General features: G+C 42.7%; 1 protein-coding gene across 5 annotated transcripts in view; it reads right to left on the reverse strand.

Annotated features, from left to right (window-relative positions):
* Positions 1-17,482, reverse strand: part of INPP5K (inositol polyphosphate-5-phosphatase K) — a 129,860-nt gene extending 112,378 nt beyond the window's left edge. For 2 of the 5 annotated variants that reach the window (XM_029612979.1, XM_029612976.1), the window contains exon 1: positions 16,902-17,482. Coding sequence is in view for 4 of the 5 variants with exons in the window: in XM_029612976.1 (XP_029468836.1) it covers positions 16,902-16,943 (42 nt within the window). In the remaining variant the exon portion in view is untranslated. Of the gene's footprint in view, positions 1-607; positions 685-1,012; positions 1,091-16,901 lie in introns of all 5 variants that reach the window. The other 3 variants (XM_029612974.1, XM_029612977.1, XM_029612978.1) reach the window with 3 other exon arrangements.
* Positions 17,483-18,245: the final 763 nt, after the last annotated feature.

Raw genomic sequence — 18,245 nt, forward strand, 5'->3', positions numbered from 1 at the left:
TTAAGAATTTGTTACAGAATGTAATATTTTAGCCTATTAAGCTATAACTCTGCAGAAGAGCATTGTACCTGAGCAACAACTGAGCCACTCTGTAACAGGTAATACCTTGAGCAGGGCTACTGCCAATTAAGGACTTATCAGCTCTACCATACCTGAGCCTGCTATCCTGGCTTACTCTGATAGGTACGAATTAACCCTTGTGCCTGTAGATTATTACTCAGTGGGGGAGTGACATTTATCCTTGCAGTATTCTTACAGGCCTTACCCACCTGTTTGGTAAACTCATAGGTGTATCACTTAATGCCATAGACACAACCAGTCAACATATCATATATAGTGACATATACATTCATTAGAAAATTTTTTTTATTGTTGTATACAAAACATTCTATCAAAAATCTTAAAAAAACATTTAATTTCTATTCATCATTGGATACATAAGAGTAAATAACAAATGTTCACCATAAAAACACATTCATGCACACAATCATACTATTAAAAAATTTTACTTTTTAGAAAATCTGTAACACAATACAGTTGTTCCACTCCCTCTTTACAGCACTGTATTTCTTTCGTAGTTCTATTTCACAAATTCATACTCCCATACATGTTTCGCCATGCAATTGGCTTCTTCAGAGGAGCATAATACACAGATCTTCAAATGTTTCATCCAATGTATCCACACTACAAGAGATATTCCAATAACAATTTATCATAATTTTCACACATTCTTGAAAGACAAAATTTCTTTTAATCACAAAGGTGCATTCAATATTCAAGCGGCACCAATTTACTAACCTCAATTTTCACAGTATCTCATTCTTACCACATACAGACAAACCAAACATATTGTCTCCACAGTTTCACCTTTCTCTCTTTTATAATCTGAAAACACACAGAAAAGCCATCTAAGTCCCAAAACCCCCCTAAAAATACCCATGGCTTTTCAGAATTAGATCACACCAATTTCTACAAAAAATTCTTCAAAAACCTCCTTATACAAAAGACTCACCATCAAAGCGCTCACCCCGACACTCCCATTTTTCAGAGAGTCCACATCTTCAAAATGCCTTTACTGTTGACTTCCTTGCTAAAAAAAAAAACAAAGAAATGTAGCCACAATAAAAACAAAACCATCTTATCTAGAAATATAGCTACAAAACCTCTTAAGAAGGAAAAATCACCCGGAGCCACTCACCAATGACGCTCAAAAACTCAATGCTCTCGCACAGCTGTTTTCTAAAAGCGGAGCAATTTAAAGGACTCTCAAAACACCCATTTTAAATCCGGCTGTGGCCAATCAAAAACCCCCATCTGACCGCGAACGTTCTTGCGTTCTCCTCCACTGACGTAATTGAAAACTAACACTCCTAATAATTGAAAGGGCTCTCTAATTCAAAAGCTCCAAAACCTCCACGGACGTTCTTACGTCCTGTTTCACTGACGTGCTGGAGAACAGACGCTCCTGAAAAATGTTAAGGGCTCTCTGCATCAATCAAAAGGCTCCAAGTCCTGTTTTTACCAACATACTTGAAAACAGAAGCTCCTAAGAAATATTTTTTAAAACAGCTCTCTACAATCGATCAAAGACTCTACATATTCCACCAAAAACATCTCTATACATCAAAATACTTACGTTGTAATTACCTCTTTCCACACAATGCAAAAGTTTGAAAGGTTTTTTTTTTTTTTTTTTAAACTCTCCAAACTAAACAGAAAAACTCTAAATGTTTTAAACACTCCAACATCCCATCTCATAGTTGTTCCCAACTGATAATTTAGCAAATTTAATAATCTAATCCAAAAAAGGCTACAGATACCCACATTACTATTCTCCATTATTTGTCAAAAAAACAAATGATTTAACAATATTGCCACAAGCATCTAAAAGAGTTACAATCTCACAGACAGGCTACCCAATCCAACCGGTCATTTAAACCCATAGGTATCAAAGTTTTTAAAGAAAAAATCCATCGTTGTTCTGCTTTTAACAGTAATTTATTCACATCCCCTCCTCTTCTACTAGTAATGATTTGCAGTACAAAAAACCTCAGATCGTCAATTGAATGTTCATACTCACGCCAATGACAAACTAAAGGGGCTGTTTCAACATTGTTGTGGATCCGGCTGCATTGTTCCAATATCCTTGTTTTTACTTTTCTAGTTGTCTTTCCTACATACAATAAGCCACATGGGCATCTTACAGCATATATCACTATATATATATGTTGTGCTAGAGTGTGTGATATATTTTTTTATATAATTGCCATTTTTTTGAATCTGATAAGACACAACCAGGGCAATAGTCTAATATCAGAGAATTATACCTTTCCCTGTGGTAAGCTACTGTCCTCTCTCCAGCATATGTACATCCACAAAGAAGCTGCTCAGCATTACTTACTACATCCAGACCAGGCCCTTGCCTGCTGGTAGCCGACCTGGCTTCTACTTACTTATGCTGCTCCTTCACCTGAGAGAGAGAGAGAGGGCCTTGCAAGCTTCCTGAGAATCCGGGAACCACTCTCTGAAGGTAAGTGACTACTGTTTTTCTCTAGGGACACTTACAGTTCCCCACAGGGTACTAGGCCAGGTACCGTTCTCTGAAGGTTTCATAGGTCCGAAGGGAATTGGGCGGGACCTCCAGGAACCCAACCAGAGGCAGGGCCTGGGAGACTGCTACCACTGGGAAAAGAAGTAAACCTAGGGGTAGTTATCCCAGAAGCAACAAGGACTCAACCAGGCCAGGGCACACCCTGACTCTAGAAGCTACGCCCTCTTCACATTTCTGCTGTTGCCAGAGACCGAGACTACTAGTATTGGCCAGGGCCACACCTCCTTTATATTCATGAGTGAGGTCATAAAAAAAGGTGTATCTGTCACCACCAGCTGTGAAAGAGAGAAATCTCAAGCATGATGACAAGGAATTTCTTATTAAAAGATAAGAAAGAGTAGAGCTAAATAGTTTTCTGAATGGAGATTTTTTTTTTTTTAATTTAAAATGAATGAACCAAGTGGTTCACAAATTAAAATAGGGGTGAGCAAACTTTTTGAGCCACAGCCTCCCCTTCCATTCATGCAATTGGTTGATAAATATAAATATATAAATAAAATATATAAATAAATAAAATACACACACGAAGGGTATTCACCTGGCAGCCAACTGCCAACCAGTGGTTCAAAGCCCCCATTTTGTTTCTCTCTTAAAGCTGCTGAAAGGAGCAAGCTGACACATGCACAGACAGACCCAGAGCGGGAGATACTCCATACCCAGGCAGACACGGATACCCCACAGTGAGACAGAAACCCAGCACCCAGACAGGCACAGATGTATCACCCCCAGACACAAGACAGAGACACAACACTCCATATAGAGAGAGACATAGGCAGACAGACTGACTCACACAGACAAAAGCACACCAGACAAACACAGAAACAAAACTACACACCACGCCCAGACACACAAGCCACACACCACAGATAAAAGCGGTTAAGTTTTAAAACCAAAATCTTAGGTGCCAGCCCAAACTTTTTATGAGCTGAGCAAAAATCCGTCTCCCTAAATTTCCCCTCTATTTTTGTATTTTGTTTAGTTTGCTCTATTTTATGTAACTGGTCCCCAAGTTGGGTGCTTTATCCTTCCCTTTGGGATGGTATGGGTCCTGGTTCAAGTCCGGAAAAGGGCAGGGGGAGAAGTTAATCTCCAGGGCCCCTCACGCAGTCATCAAAAGAAGAGCAAAGATGCCAAAAAAGTGGGGGTCAAAATACAATTTTTACTGCAACTTAAAAACAGCATCCAGTCCAGTATCACAAAATAAGGAGCAGCAGCAAAACAGTGAATGCAATAGAAAAACAGTTTCCTTGTCCATGTTCCTTGCACCATTATCCTTAGCAAAAATCCTAAACTGTGGGTCAGCTCTCAACCTGTAATTCAAAAACCTTTTACACTTCTCTTCTCCCCAGGCAAAAAGCCCAAAAGCTCTCACTTCCCTTCACCCCAGCTTTCCTGGTCGCTTGGGAAAAAGAAACGTCTGCTCCACACCTTTTGGGATTCAGGGCGGTTGCCCTTCCATCGAAGCCTGGTGTGAGAACCGTGACATCGTTCCACGCTCAGTCAAAATTCCTGCGATTTTGGAATTCCTGCAGAACGGACTACAGAAGGGATTGTCCCTCAACTCCATCAAGGTACAGGTGGCTGCACTGTCATGCTACGGAACCAAGAGCGAGAACGACAGCATAGCCTCTCACCCGGATGTCTCCCGCTTTCTGAAAGGCGTCAAGGAGATCCGACCACCCCTAAAGTGGCCGGTGCCTCTTTGGAACCTCAACCTGGTCCTAGATTTCTTAGCAGGAGCCTCCTTCAGACCTCTTCGCGGCCTGTCTCTCCGACTATTAACATTGAAGACAGCCTTCCTAGTGGCAGTCTGTTCAGCCCGTCGTATATCCGAGCTACAAGCACTGTCCTGCCGGGAGCCGTTCCTCAGTCTCACCCTGGGAACCATCCAGTTATGCACAGTCCCGTCCTTCCTCCCCAAAGTGGTTTCTCACTTCCATCTCAACCAAACCATCTCGCTACCATCGCCAGATGAGCATAAGAATTCGGAAGAGTCTTGCAGTCTACGCCACCTCAACGTCGGCAGACTCCTAGTCCGATACCTGGAAAGGTCTGAATCCGTACGAAAGACGGACCATCTATTCGTCCTTCAGAGCGGGAAGAAGCAAGGGGAAGCAGCCTCGCAAGCAACCATAGCCCGCTGGATCAAAGAAGTCATCAAGGCGGCCTACGTAGAAGCAGGCAAGCCACCGCCTTTACAAGTCAAGGCCCATTCCACTAGAGCCCAGGCAGTGTCCTGGGCAGAAACCAAGATGCTGTCACCCACCGAGATCTGTCGGGCGGTGACATGGTCCTCCATCCACACCTTCTCCAGGTTTTACCGCCTGGATGTTCAGGCTCAAGAGGCAGTAGTAAGTGGGCCACAGGCAGCCTCCCACCCGGTTTGGGAGTAGCTTTTATACATCCCATTGGTCCTGAATCCATCTGCTACACGCTAGGAAATGGAGAAATTACTTACCTGATAATTTCATTTTCCTTAGTGTACAGATGACTCAGCATCCCACCCATGGCTGCCATTATTCATGGAATCCTCGAGTGGCATCCCCGAGAGCGAGTGATTCATGGGTAAGCCATGCTTTCCTCCAACTAGGACACCCATCCTACCGGGTGTCGACGTTTCTCAGTTGAGGGCACTGGCAGTCTCCAGCTATAACCAATTCAACCAGTTCAAAATAATCAAGTTAACCAAGTTTTTATTTACCGATGGTGGTACTGTAAGTATTTCTCTATCCCCAGAGGGCTTACAATCTAAGTTTTTGTACCTGAGTCAATTGAGGGTAAAGTGACTTGCCCAAGGTCACAAGGAGTGACAGAAGGACTCGAACCCTGGTCTCCTGGTTCATATTCCACTGCTCTAACCACTAGGCTATTCCTCCTCCTTCTTATACAAGTTATAAAGTTAATCAAGTTATTCAAATTATTCAGTCACACAAATATCCACAATTGCTTTTTGAGGAGAATACTGAAGAGCTGCACTTCCTGCAGGGGTATATGTATTCGGTCTGACGTCAGTTTGAAATCTGATCCATCTCCAACCGCTATCAGGAATACACTATACCCATTGGTCCTAAGTCCATCTGTCTACACTAAGGAAAACGAAATTATCAGGTAAGTAATTTCTCCATTCTAAATTAATTATTGAAATTATTATCCAATTTACAATACTTGCTTTAAGGCACTAACAAAAATCCTAGCTACCTTTAAATTACATGTCAGGCAAGGTAATGTATATCCACCTTGTTTGGTAGTGAGGATAGTTAGATGTCTGTTGGAAGTAAGTTTGTATCTTCTTGCCTGTGTTTTTAGCAATACTATAAGCCTGGCTACAGATGAGTTTAAAAAAAACAACAACAAAAACCATAAACAGACCCTGATGCAGGCATCAATGATGCTGAAACATTGCACTGACAGGAGATAATTATGGAGTAGTACAACCACCTTTGGGTGAATTTGAGTCTGCTGGTATAGATTCCAGGCTATGTTTACAGACAGCTGATGAAAAGGGGGTTTGTGAAACATTACAATGGATTTTTACTAATTAGCAGATTTATGATGGTTTTTTCAGCAGCACGTTATGATGTCCAATTTCATTGAAGAGTTTGGTGGGCTTTTTACACAAGTTTCGCCAAAAGCTTTAAAGGAATGTGTCTGTGCTTTTTAAGAGTACTGCATATTATTAAATTCTGGGTTATTTGAGTGAAAATGGGGTATAGGGTCCTGATACTGAAACCAATCTTCCATTTAGAACATTGTTCTTATGGTACAATCGATTTCAACACAAGCCAGTTTTCAGGAACCAATTGTATCTTAAGTCTAAGAACTTACTCCTGTATGTACATGGCCCCTCTAGGGTAAATAATCAGAGATTATCAGATCATCTACTACTCATGCAGATGCAAACGAGGGGACACACAATGAAATTACTAAGTTGTACATTTAAAATTTATAAGAAATTGTTTTTACTCAATGCATAATTAAACTCTGGCATTTGTTGCCAGAGGATGTGGTGAAAACTGAAAGTGTATCTGTGTTTAAAAAAAATGTAGATCATAGATGGGGTTGACAAAACATTTACCAAAAAGAATATTTGGGAAAAGCTAGGAAAACTGAAAGTGGACAAAGCCATGGGGCCGGGTGAGGTACTTAGCAGTATACTGAAGAAGTTTAGAGTTGTGCTGGTGGGTCTGCTGAAAGACCTTTCCACTAGATCTCTGGAAACAGGAGCAGTGCCACGAGACTGGAGAACAGCGGTTATGGTCCTGATAGCAGAGAGGAAGCTGAAAACTACAGGACGGTTAGTCTCACGTCAGTGGTGGGAAAATTAATGGAGAGCCTGCTGAAGGAAAGTATAGTGAACTATCTACAATCCAGTAAGTTGCTGGATGAAAGGCAGCATGGATTCACCAGGGCAAGGTCCTGTCAGATAAATATAATTTCTTTTGATTGGGTGACTAGGGAATTGGATCAAGGAAGAGCGTTTGATATGATTTACTTGGATTTCAGCAAAGCTCTTTTTTTTTTTTTAATATTCTTTATTTATGAATTTTGACAATTTAAAATACAAGAATACTTGTATCAGAAAAGGAAAAATATGCCAATTCAAGTGCATATCATGTCAACTCATCATGCGTACAATACTTATATTTATTGTCATTGATGTTACCATGTTATTACATTGTTATAGTTACACTTAGTTTCTCTCATCTAGTTCAATCTCATTGTTCTCGGTATATCTCTATCCTTCCTTTTGTCCATTCCCCGGTCCTGTTCTATGTAATTTCTTTCTTCCTTTCAGTTTATTGTAAACAGATATGATGTCCCGCACTAATGTCGGTATAAAAAAGTTCATAAATAAAATAAAAATATCAACATCACATTGACAAAAAATAAAGGAAAAATAATAGAGTATATTCCAGTATATTCTTCCAATAAAATATAGGAAAAAGGGGGACCCAAGAAGTAAAGAGAGCAATCAAATCTGAAATAATGAAAAAGAAATAGAGAGACAAACCAAGACAACATAGTTCCAATTTGCCACGCCATCTTAAGGAGCTTCCTGAGCATGAGAATCCAGGAAAAATCTAAGTTGAAAAGGTTCAAAATACACCTTCCAAACCTGACCTCATCCAACTCCCAGCTTTCAATCGCCCTTTGCGCAACCCTCTCAGAGGCCCTCATCTCCTTTAACAAAACCTCTATCAATCACTGTCAACCAGAAAAGAAAAACAACATATACCAATCTTCATAACTCAACCAAGAAGAACACTCGAGCTCTCCAAGTAATTATCAGTCCTCATCATGGCTGCCCCCTCCTCGACCCACCAGTTGAGAAATAACTATCTGATTAAAATCCCACTGCTGAAACATGCCAAAACCATACCTCACTTTCTTCTTGATAAATGCTCAATCTCTGACCAAGAAACTCATGTTTATCTCAGACTTGATCCAAGAAAAGAACCCAGACTTCTTTGCCATAACAGAAACTTGGCTCAAAGATACCGATCAAGTACTAACAAATCATCTAACCAACAATGAGTATGACATATTCTCGATACCACGCAAATACCGCAGAGGAGGTGGTTTTCTCATCATCACAAAAAAAAAACATTTCTCTATGAAGCTGATACCACACAATCTCCCTAAGAAGTACGAAATTGCTTTACTTGACTCAGATCTTCTACAAATATGTCTTGTTTATTGCCCACCCAAGCTCCTTGACAATGATATCTCCCCACTTCTAGAATTCTTAGTTACAAACATTTCCATAAAAAAACCCCTTCTATTATACTTGGCTACTTCAACCTCCACACTGATACCAACCCCAGATCCCAAAACTGCCAAACCATGCTCGACATGCTTTCAAGCCTAAACCTGAACCAACTTGCAATTAACTCCACTCACAAAGCAGGTCACACACTGGACCTGATTTTCAGCAATCAATACCTCTTCAACACCACAATATCACATAAACCTGTCCCCTGGTCAGATCACTACCTCTTACATTGCAGTGCACAAGTTAATAGCAACAGAACGACAAGAACAAACGAACAACTATCATTCAAATACAGACCCCCCTTCAAACCTGACTCACTTCAACAAGAACTGGGGAGACAACTAAAGAATCTAGACCTATCCAACATACATAATGCCACTCAATCCTGGTTCCACCTCACTAAGCAAACTGCAAACAACATAAACCCAGAGAAAACGAAAATGTTAAAACTAAACAGAGAGAAAAACAACCCCTGGTTTAACGCACTCCTACGAACAATGAAATCCAACCTCAGGAAGTTGGAAAAAGAATGGTGCAAAGCCAAAAGCCCTGCATCCCTGCAAAGATACCGCACTCAACTCGCCAACTATAAGAAAATGATTCTGAACGCCAAACGTGACTACTATAGTCTAAAGATAAAATACTCAACAAATAAATCCAACTCCCTCTTCAACATAGTAAAAAACCTCATAGACGAGAACAACAAAAACACCCCCACTGCTGAAGCAAATAACCTAAATAAAGACCTTGCCATGTTCTTTAAGAACAAAATTAACAAAATAACTAACACCTTCAACAACCCTTCATCTGCTGAAATACCATATGACCCATCTAATATAACACTATGGTCAATTTTCGAACCAATCTCAAACACCGAAACAGAAAAGATGCTACAAAAAATTAACCCAGCTCGGCATGATCTAGATACTATCCTAACTCGTGTGTTAAAGGAAATGGCACATATTATTGCCCCAACACTAGCAGCCATAATCAACAAATCTCTTGAAGAGGGTCAACTACCAGCCAACCTAAAAACGGCAACAATCACCCCAATATTGAAAAAAAAGAACCTGGACCCAAAAGATCTGAATAATTACCGTCCTATCTCAAACCTTCCTTTACTTGCCAAGATGACTGAGAAAGCTGCATTGAAACAACTCAATGATCACTTAGAAAGCCACAATATTCTTCATTCCTCACAACATGGTTTCAGAAAGAACCGCAGCACCGAAACCCTGCTGTTCAATTTATCGAATAAAATTATAAGAGGATTTGACAATAAATTAAACTACTTATTAATCCTACTAGATCTCTCAGCGGCCTTCGACACCGTAGAACACAAAAAATTAATATCAAGACTTGCCAGCATAGGTCTATCAGGCAAAACTCTGACCTGGTTCACTTCATTCTTAACTGACAGGTGCTTCAAAGTCACCCTTAATAATAACTCCTCTGACCCCTGCCCCCTTGAAACCGGGGTACCACAAGGGTCTACCCTCTCGGCCACCCTCTTTAACATATACCTACTCCCTCTCTGTCAGCATATCTCAAAACTAAGCATCACATTCTTTCTATATGCCGATGATATTCAACTACTCATCCCAATAACCTCCATTATTGAAGATGCAATCAGCCTTACAGCAAACCACCTCATCTCTATCAAAAACGTATTGAACCAATTAAAGTTATGCCTTAATATGAGCAAAACAGAATGCATCCTCATCAAAAGAAACAACTTAGATCAAATAACCCCAATGCCTGTCATACAAATTGATAACAACATCCAACTGAAGAACTTTGTAAAAGACCTCGGTATCTGGATAGACAACAATCTGAACCTCAAAAAGAGTATCGCAATGAAAACAAAAGAAGGCTTCCACAAACTTCATATTCTCAAACACCTTAAACCGCTTTTACACCTACAAGATTTCAGAACCGTCCTGCAATCACTCATTTTTTCAAGTCTCGATTACTGCAACTCGCTCCTCATTGGCATTCCCAGATCCACTTTAAAACCTCTCCAATTACTACAAAATGCGGCAGCCAGAGTTCTTACTGGCAAGAAGAAATCTAATCACATCACTCCGGTCCTGAAGAGTCTTCACTGGCTACCGATAGAACAAAGAATCAAGTACAAGTCTTTAACCATATTACACAACGAAATCCACAAAGCTGACAACTCTGCCCTAAATCACATGATTCAACTGCACAAAACACCTCGAACGACAAGAAACACCAACAAACTGAAGCTAGTCATACCCTCCCTGCCTTCCGCTAAACTATCCAACACCAGGAATAGAGCCTTCTCTATTGCAGGCCCAAAAACATGGAACTCTTTACCAGACTACCTAAGCTCCATCAATGACATCAAATCTTTCAAAAAAGAACTTAAAACTTGGTTATTTAGACAAACATTCTCAGATGGCATTGGGTAAACTAATAACACACGACCATATATACCACCCCTCCCAGCCCTATGAAATCTATCTTCCTCCCACCCTCTTTGCTTCTCTCATCATTTCTTTGTCATATCTGATTTTATCTATCTTTCCCACCCTATTTCCCAAATACCCTTCAGTCCCTCCAACTCTTATCACTTGTGAAATAATCTCTTTAACTCACCACATGCGTAATGCTGCCATCTAAGTTTTATCTTTAATTGCTAACCTTCCATGACCTCTTACAATAAGACTGACTTAGGTTGTATTCCATTATACCTGTTCATACACTGTTGCTCTGAAATGTACTAGTTGTTTGTTTAATGTATTAATGTTAATATTTATCTAACGAATGTGTTTTATGTATTAAGTTGTTTAATCTGTAAACCGGAGTGAAGGCAACGTGCTATACTTCGGTATAAAAAAAAAAAAAGAGTCTAAATAAATAATTAATATTAGATATTTCACATAGCATTTAAATGGGTATTTTAATGTAAACGGGGCACCTAATGACAAAATTTCTTCCTGTGATCTTGGGTTATCCTAGTTATATCAGGGAATATCCATATCTTCTGACCATAAAAAAAAAGCTGTCACCTACTACACAAGAAAAATCAGAAAACAGTATTCCTATCATGAAGAAAGGCAAAAGAAACTAATAAAGGTCCCCTTTTAGGTATACAGGCTTCTTGTGATGATTCAAGGAGATCTGTTAAATTCAATGAAGAATCTTGATGTTGGTCTTCAGGAATAGAAGTAAGGTGCTGAGGCAAATAATAAGCTTTGGTAATAAAGGACATCACCCCCTTAAAGATCTTTAAAACTTGAGAAATAAAGTTCTTAAACAGTTCCTGAAGCAAAATTAATTTAGTAATTGGAAAATTGAGAACCGCAAGATTCAAACTTCTCATAGCATTTTCAAAGTGGACACGCCGGAAGGAGTGGAGAGAATGAGACGGGATCTAAGGAAACTGGAAGAGTGGTCGAAGATATGGCAGCTCAGATTCAATGCCAAGAAGTGCAGGGTCATGCATATGGGGAGTGGAAACCCGAATGAACTGTATTCGATTGGGGGGGGGGGGGGGGGGAAAGCTGATGTGCACGGAGCAGGAGAGGGACCTTGGGGTGATAGTGTCTAATGATATGAAGTCTGCGAAACAATGCGACAAGGCGATAGCAAAAGCCAGAAGAATGCTGGGCTGCATAGAGAGAGGAATATAGAGTAAGAAAAGGGAAGTGATTATTCCCTTGTACAGGTCCTTGGTGAGGCCTCACCTGGAGTACTGTGTTCAGTTCTGGAGACCGTATCTACAAAAAGACAAAGACAAGATGGAAGCGGTACAGAGAAGGGCGACCAAAAAGGTGGAGGATCTTCATCGCATGACGTACGAGGAGAGATTGAAGAATCTAAATATGTACACCCTGGAGGAAAGGAGGAGCAGAGGTGATATGATACAGACTTTCAGATACTTGAAAGGTTTTAATGATCCAAAGACAACGACAAACCTGTTCCGTAGGAAAAAAATCAGCAGAACCAGGGGTCACGATTTGAAGCTCCAGGGAGGAAGATTCAGAACCAATGTCAGGAAGTATTTCTTCACGGAGAGGGTGGTGGACGCCTGGAATGCCCTTCCGGAGGATGTGGTGAAGACCAGAACTGTGAAGGACTTCAAAGGGGCGTGGGATAAACACTGTGGATCCATAAAGTCAAGAGGCCGCCAATGAAGAGTGGGTGACTCACCAGAATGACAGCTACTGCCTGGAGACAATACCCTTATTCAATAAACATACACATGCTTACTGTGACTCCAACATCGCTCTAAGCTTCAACAGCAAGAGGAAATGTGGAAAAATGGATTTACACTCACAAAGAGGGGAGTAGCTGGCTTGTTACGGCGGTTACTACCCCAAACCAAATAAGCCTGATACTTCACCTTCAATGCATATACAGCATAGTTCTCTGCTTCAACGACAGGGGAGAAGAAAAAAGGGTTCGCACTCACAAAGCGGGGAGTAGCTGGCTTGTTACGGCGGTTACTACCCCAAACCAAATGTGTCTGATACTTCACTTTCGATGCATATCCAGCATGGCTTTCTGCTTCAACGGCATGGGAGAAGACTGATACATCACGCATTTCCAGCATAGCTCCCTGCTTCAACAGCAGGGGAGAAGAAAAACAACCAATAAGGACTGTATAACATAGTCTGGGTAAAACAAATAAGCATGGGTGTAGCTTGCTTATTGCGGCGGTTACTACCCCTACTACCCCTAACTAATCAAGCTAGATATTTCAATGGTGGGGGTGGAAGGTAAATAGAACCAAGAGCTAAGAGAAACAGATAAGTATGAGAGAAAAAATGTGTGAAGCTTGCTGGGCAGACTGGATGGGCCGTTTGGTCTTCTTCTGCCGTCATTTCTATGTTTCAATGTTTCTATAATGTTCTCAAGTTTCTTAGAATAAATTAAGTCAGATTGAACCAAACCATTTTGTGTTTTTTCTACTGTAGACAGTCATGACTCCAGCACGCCAATTCTCTCCCCCCTCCCCTCCGTATAACAAAACCAGTTTATGGATAGCTGAAACATGCCGATTTGTATCCAAGGAAATTTTTGTTAAAGAAGAAATAGCAGCTTCCAAGGACGCTAAAGCATTCCAGACAACATCTAATGAAATAACAGGGGGTTTAGTTAAAGTTACCTTAGGAGCCAAACTGAACCTGGAATCCTTGCCACTATCGCTCAAAAGAATGTTATTAACAACCAAATACTCTCCAGGAGAAAGGAAGGAAGATTGCATCAAGGGAGCATCAAGAGCTGTCCCATGAACGGGGGGAGGGTAGAAAAGTATCTTCTTTCCTATCCCTATGACAAAACCGCAAGAGAAAAATCAGCAGTGGCCATAGCAGCGGTGCCCCCAGGCATCAGGATCTCCCGTTCAATCGCGGGACATACCGGTCTTGGCTCCACCATCTCAAGCACCCTGCAGAAAGGAGGGGATGGCGTGGCAGGACTTAAAATAAGTTTCATCGGCCTGCGACGTCGGTGTTCGTTCACTGCCGGCATCCACAAGAGCAGTCGTCGGCGCAAAGAAGCTCTCAACCCGAGGCTGAAGAGAGCCCGAAGGAGAAGCCTGGACCAGCTCCTTCAATTTGGCTTTCCTCTTAGTATGCGGCATCGAGGAAAAGGAAAACAGATAAACAGGGAGAGAGCTCCAGCCCAGTCTCTCAGTAGGCAGCCATCTTTGATCCCCCGTAAGTTGTGGATTTCAGCAAAGCTTTTGATACAGTCCCACATAGGAGGCTTGTGAATAAAATGAGAAATTTTGGGAGTGGATGTCAAGGTGATGGAGTGGATTAAAAACTGATTGACTGACAGGAGACAGCGTGTATTGGTAAATGGAATCTACTCTGAAGAAAGAAGTGGAGTGCCACAGGGCTCGGTTTTGAATCCAGTTCTGTTCAATATCTTTGTGATTGACTTGTAGAAGGGATAGAAGGTAAAGTTGTATATTTGCAGATGATACTAAGATCTGCAACATGGTGGACATGCCTGAAGGAATACAGAGAATGAAAAATGATTTAAGAACGCTTAAAGAGTGGTTGAAGATTTGGCAGCAGGGATTCAATGCCAAGAAGTGCAGAGTCATGCATCCAGGATGCGGTAATCCAAAAGAGCTGGATGTGAAGGGAGATGAACAACTAATGTGGACAGACTGGGAGAGGGACCTTGGGGTGATAGTATCTGATGATCTGAAGGCAGCAAAGCAATATGACAAGGCAGTGACTAAGGTCCTTGGTGAGGCCTCACCTGGAGTACTGTGTTCAGTTCTGGAGACCGTATCTCAAAAAGATTAGAGACAGGATGGAGGTGGGCCAGAGAAGGGCGACCAGAATAGTGTGTGGTCTGTATCAGAATACTTATTAGCTTCATAGTGTTCCCTAGACCTAGTACTTATATTGTAAGCCTTCTAGGGACAGAGAAATACCTACAGCAGGGGTTCCCAACCTTTCGGGAAGCATGGAATCCTTTTCAACCTCCAAAACTTTCATGGATCGCCATATGCATATCTTTAAATTTTCACATGCAGTTAAATGCCATACAGAAAACTGATTGATGTGACAAAAAATAATATGCACTTCAGAATCATTTGTAATGTATACCATTTAATATTAAACAAGGAACACTTTCTGATATAAACTGTGCTCTTCTTCCTGCCCTCCCTTTATAGCCCCTTCATTAGTGTCATTCCTCACCTCCCAAGTGCCTTCCCTCCACCTATAGACCCATCCTAAGTGCCCTCCCTCCTGCTCTCTCCTCCCTGCACCTCCTTGTATGGTTCTGTCCCTCTTGCCTTTGTCGTGTGACTCCTTCCTAAGTGCTCTCCCTCCTGCTCAGTCCTCCCTGCAGCCCCATCTATAGTTTTGTCCCTCTTGCATTCATCATGTAACCCCCTCCTGAGTATTTACCCTTCTGTTCTCTGTCCTCTCCACGCCCTCCCTCCTACATTGATTGTTCCCACCCATGGCCCCTTCTTTAATGCATTCCCCCTTCTGTCCTCTCCTTCCTGTGTCCCCCCTTCCCTGGTCATCCCCTCATGACCCTTCCTTGGGTACCTACTGCCCTTCCCCCATGGCCCATTTCCAAGGGCCTTCCCTCCTTTCTTCCCCCATGGCCCCTTCTCAAATGCCTTGCTCCTGTCCTCTTCTCCTTGTGGACCCTTTAATGTTCCTTTTCCTCCTCCTCTCTTTCTCCATGGCTTCATCCCAAGTGTTTATGTATTTACATTTATTACCCATGTTGTTGAATAAGAAATTCACCCAAGGTTGGGTACAACATATTTGCAAGGTAACATGCAGTCTGAAGGAGACTTCAGTTAGGACTTAAATTGAAAGAAGTCAACAATAGGACTAAGGATACACCTCAGTAAAATCAACACAAGGCTGATTAGGTACAAATATAAAGATCTCAGCCCAATAATAAGTTGTAGCAATATTTTCAAGGTGCTCATATAAATACAAGCATCTCAGTAAAACAGGTAGCAGTAGCATGGGTAAGACATCCTATAAGATGCCAAGCAGCTTATAGCACTTCCCATGTCCTCTTCCTTCTTAAGGCCCTTTCCAAATGATTTCACTTCTATGCTCTCCCCCTCTCTATGACTCCCTTCTCTGTCCCTTTCTGAGTGTTGATCCCAGTATGGCCACTTCCCTCCTACCCCAACCATGGCCATACTACTCTCTCAGCACAGCTCTTTTCCCTCACTATCAGACCAGCAGGACAGTCACAGAACACCTAGGGTTGTCCAGAAATGCTCCTCAGGGTCATTATACTGTTTGTTGCTGTCTCTGAATGCCTGGAGCAGCAGCTGTTGGTGCTAGGGGCAGCAGGTGTCCCCTCCTCTCCATGCAACTTCAAACTCCTTGTGGTAGCAATCAAGTGCACCCATCCCTGCCTCCTATCCATGGGAGTCTGGGCTTCTTAAGGCTGCAATTTTCCTCTCCTCGGCATGGGATCAAGCAGTGGAATTAGCCAGCCTGCTCTAATTCTCAGCAATTGCCTCCCTTGTGGTGGATCCCTGAGATGGTCTTATGGACCCTAGGCTGGGAACCACTGACCTACAGTAATTGAATGTAACTTGTTTGGGCTACCAGTGATAAGGTGTGACTTAAATCCAAATCAAATAAAATTTTAAAAAGTAAATAACCATTCCCTATTTACCCATTCCACCCAACTCGTGATTTTATAGACTATTATCATATCATCTCTCAGAAGTCTCTTCTCCAAACTGAGGAGTCCTAACATCTTTCCCTGTAGGGGAGCGGTTTCATCTCCTTTACCGTTTGTCGCCCTTCTCCGCACCTTTTCTAGTTCTGCTAGGTGTTTGGGTTTGGTTTTTTTTAGATGCCGCGACCAAACGTGCAAACTGAAGGAGAGGAAAATTTGAATCTGACAAGGAAAGAGGCTGAGAGACACATCTGGAGAAGGGCGTCACAAACAGAGGCAAACAGCCGCCTCTTTCCCTGGTAAAAGGACCCAGACGCCCCCCTCCTCTCTCTCGGGGACTGCGCCTATTTGTACCTCCAGAGAAGGAACCCGTGCGTGTCCAGTGTTCCGATCCATGTGGTGGTGGCGGCTGCCGCTTTGATAACCCCAAATCGAAGTTTCCAAACGGTCCGGCCTGCCCTTTTTACCAATCTCCGTTCTGACCCCGGCTTCTCCTGTCACCAGCGCCAAACCTGGTTCTGGATCCGGATCCGGTCTCTCCTGTCACTATCGCCGGTTCTGGGTCCGGCCCCTCCCTTTCCAGTCAGCGGCTCTGTACTTTGTCTCGCGCGGGTTTCTTTTCCTGGTCGCGTTACTGACGTCACTGACGCGCCAGACTTGCAGTGCTCACGCCCGGTGGCTTTTTCTCTCCCTCTCTCTCTGGCATGGGCGAAGCTACTGAGGAATGACACTTTCTGGCGGTGGACGGGCCTCCTCTTCTCAGGCCATGGCGCTCTCTCCCTCTCCGACTTCTGCCGCCTTCCAGGGGTTTAGGCCACCTCTGCTCCTGCAGCTGAGAGATGACCACTCAGCCGCTGCCCCTCTCCTCCAAGATGAAATCCTTCCTTCCCATTTCTTTATGATGTTTTTCATTTGTTTAACAGGCTTAGAGTCGTTCCCTCCTCCTCCCATGAGTTCAGCGTGTGCAAAGCAAACATTTTAATTGAAGTTCGAGCATTCATTCCTGTTCATGTCCAGACAAGTGGGTTTTGCATCCCTACCAGCAGATGGCAGCAGGAAACAAAACTTTGAGGCGCTGCTACATAACCGAGAGTGCCACCTGCCAGTCCCTCAGTATTTCTTTTGTCTCCAGCAGATGGTAGATGTGATAACCTGAAGTTCTGACTCAGAATTGACATTTTGGAGATAAGAAGTTAGAGTAACTCCCCGAGTTGCTAGGTTCCTTTGTGGGCCATCTCTCGGGCTGAGCTGGGGGGGGGGTTCCTGACTGCAGTGGCCCACTGTGTTCCGGAAACCTTGATAGCCAGGAGACTGGCTCTTTGTCTCCAAATCCCCTCCTGCCACTCACTGTCTCTCTCAAGGGAAGCATCCTTTTTGTTCTTTTCAATTAAGTTTAATATAAAAAAAAGTTTTAAAAGAAACAGGAAAACAGGAGAATTGGTCGGCAGTGCAGTGACTGGGACGGTCGGCAAGCGGAAGCTGCTGGAGCCGGCAGGGGTTGGAGAGGGCCATGTTAGTCGTCATTTCCCTGGCGGGAAAAATCCTGTGGTGTGCAACAAGGTCTTGGTATGCATCGCCCTGGCCGTCGCAATTTCCCGCACGCCGCTTGCAATCGCGCAACCTAGTGGAGTGCTCACGTGGTGCGGCCTACTGTGGGATGGTATGTTCAGCCCACGTTGCGCTGTCGACCGTGTGGCT

Source organism: Rhinatrema bivittatum, chromosome 8, assembly GCF_901001135.1.
Source record: "Rhinatrema bivittatum chromosome 8, aRhiBiv1.1, whole genome shotgun sequence".
In the NCBI taxonomy this organism is placed as follows: Eukaryota; Metazoa; Chordata; class Amphibia; order Gymnophiona; family Rhinatrematidae; genus Rhinatrema; species Rhinatrema bivittatum.